Raw genomic sequence first — 1,475 nt, 5'->3', positions numbered from 1 at the left:
AGGCTGTGTGAGGGGCCAGGTGCTAGGTAGGCAGCAGGTGCTGGGTAGGCTGTGTGCGGGGCCAGGTGCTAGGTAGGCAGCGGGTGCTGGGTAGGCAGTGGGCGGGGCCAGGTGCTAGGTAGGCAGCAGTTGCTGGGTAGGCTGTGGGCGGGGCCAGGTGCTAGGTAGGCAGCAGGTGCTGGGTAGGCTGTGGGCGGGGCCAGGTGCTGGATAGGCTGCGGGTGCTGGGTAGGCTGTGGGCGGGGCCAGGTGCTAGGTAGGCAGCAGGTGCTGGGTAGGCTGTGGGCGGGGCCAGGTGCTGGGTAGGCAGCAGGTGCTGGGTAGGCTGTGGGCGGGGCCTCGTTGTTGGTGGGACGGCGAGTAGTGCAGTCAGCATGGAGCTTCCTCAAGAGCTAAACCTGGAAATTGCATTCCTTCTGGATAGCTTCCTGGAAACGTGAAAGCTACCACATCACGGTGGAGCACACACGCATGGCATCACATTTCATCGTAGCCAAGTCTTGGATACAGCCCGTAGGTCCATCCACAGATGCATGGACAAAGAAAATAGGGTACTTACACCTAGTGCAATGCTATGCTGCCATGAAAAAGATAAATCATTTGTGGGAAAATTCAGACTAACGTTGATCACTATAAAACAGCCTCAGCCTGTGAGCTGCCAGGCGTGTGGAGGAGCACCAGGTGACTCTCATTGAACAAGGAGCAGTTGTCTCCATAGGCTGTGAACAGGCAGGTCACTGCGAGTCTGGTCTAGTAGTGGGGCCCTGAACACCTTGTAGACCCTTCCCTAAAATACAAAAAAAAAGAAGTCAGACACACGAGCTTGAATGTCATGTGGCTTCTCTTACATGAGAAACCCAAATTGTAAATAAAGAACAAAGTAAAAGACAGCTAATAGGAAGTAGGGAGCTAGATCTTTCTCAGATGGGCACCCTCAAGAGATGGAAGCAGGGAAGCGAGGGAGCAGGGCTGAAAGAAGGGAGTGCTCTACGCCTGCACCAACTCCACACAGGCAAAGCAGACGCGCTGCAAACTACTAAACATGGGTTCAATCTGTGTTTGAAAAGTGTGGTCTGCACAGTGTAAAGTATATCCAGAGGTGGTTGTCAACAGTTCAGGAACCACGTTTTCTATTTCATTTGTAGTAAAAATAATTCTGGAAATTCTACTGTATTTTAATTTAGTACTATAGAAATTTTGTCTTGTTTTCATAATCCTAGAATTATGCGGTATAATAAGGGATTTTTCTCCCCTTTTAGGTGCCTTCTTCAGATGACTCGAAGCCATCCCAGAGGCAGTTTACTATCCTTACCTTTAATGATTTAATATCATCTGCTATTCCCATGACACCTGAAGATCCTTCATTTTGGGACTGTTTTTACTTTACAGAAGAAATTCTAATTCGGAATGGTACAAAATCATGATACGATTCACTATGTAATGAAAGCAGGTGACGACTGTTTGCAATCTTCCAT

The 1,475-nt window shown here is 49.2% G+C and overlaps 1 protein-coding gene across 1 annotated transcript in view; it reads left to right on the top strand.

The window, feature by feature from the left end:
* Positions 1-1,463, top strand: part of Aasdhppt (aminoadipate-semialdehyde dehydrogenase-phosphopantetheinyl transferase) — a 39,648-nt gene extending 38,185 nt beyond the window's left edge. Inside the window, exon 6 of the mRNA XM_004626132.2 lies at positions 1,260-1,463. Within this exon, the coding sequence (XP_004626189.1) occupies positions 1,260-1,424 (165 nt within the window). The 3' untranslated portion in view covers positions 1,425-1,463. The remainder of the gene's footprint in view (positions 1-1,259) is intronic.
* The last annotated feature ends 12 nt before the right edge of the window (positions 1,464-1,475 follow it).

The sequence above is a fragment of the Octodon degus genome, unplaced genomic scaffold (genome assembly GCF_000260255.1).
Source record: "Octodon degus isolate 3935 unplaced genomic scaffold, OctDeg1.0 scaffold00012, whole genome shotgun sequence".
NCBI lineage: Eukaryota > Metazoa > Chordata > Mammalia > Rodentia > Octodontidae > Octodon > Octodon degus.
The sequence above is the reverse complement of the archived record's forward strand: the minus strand, read 5'-3'. Positions and strand labels throughout refer to the sequence as shown.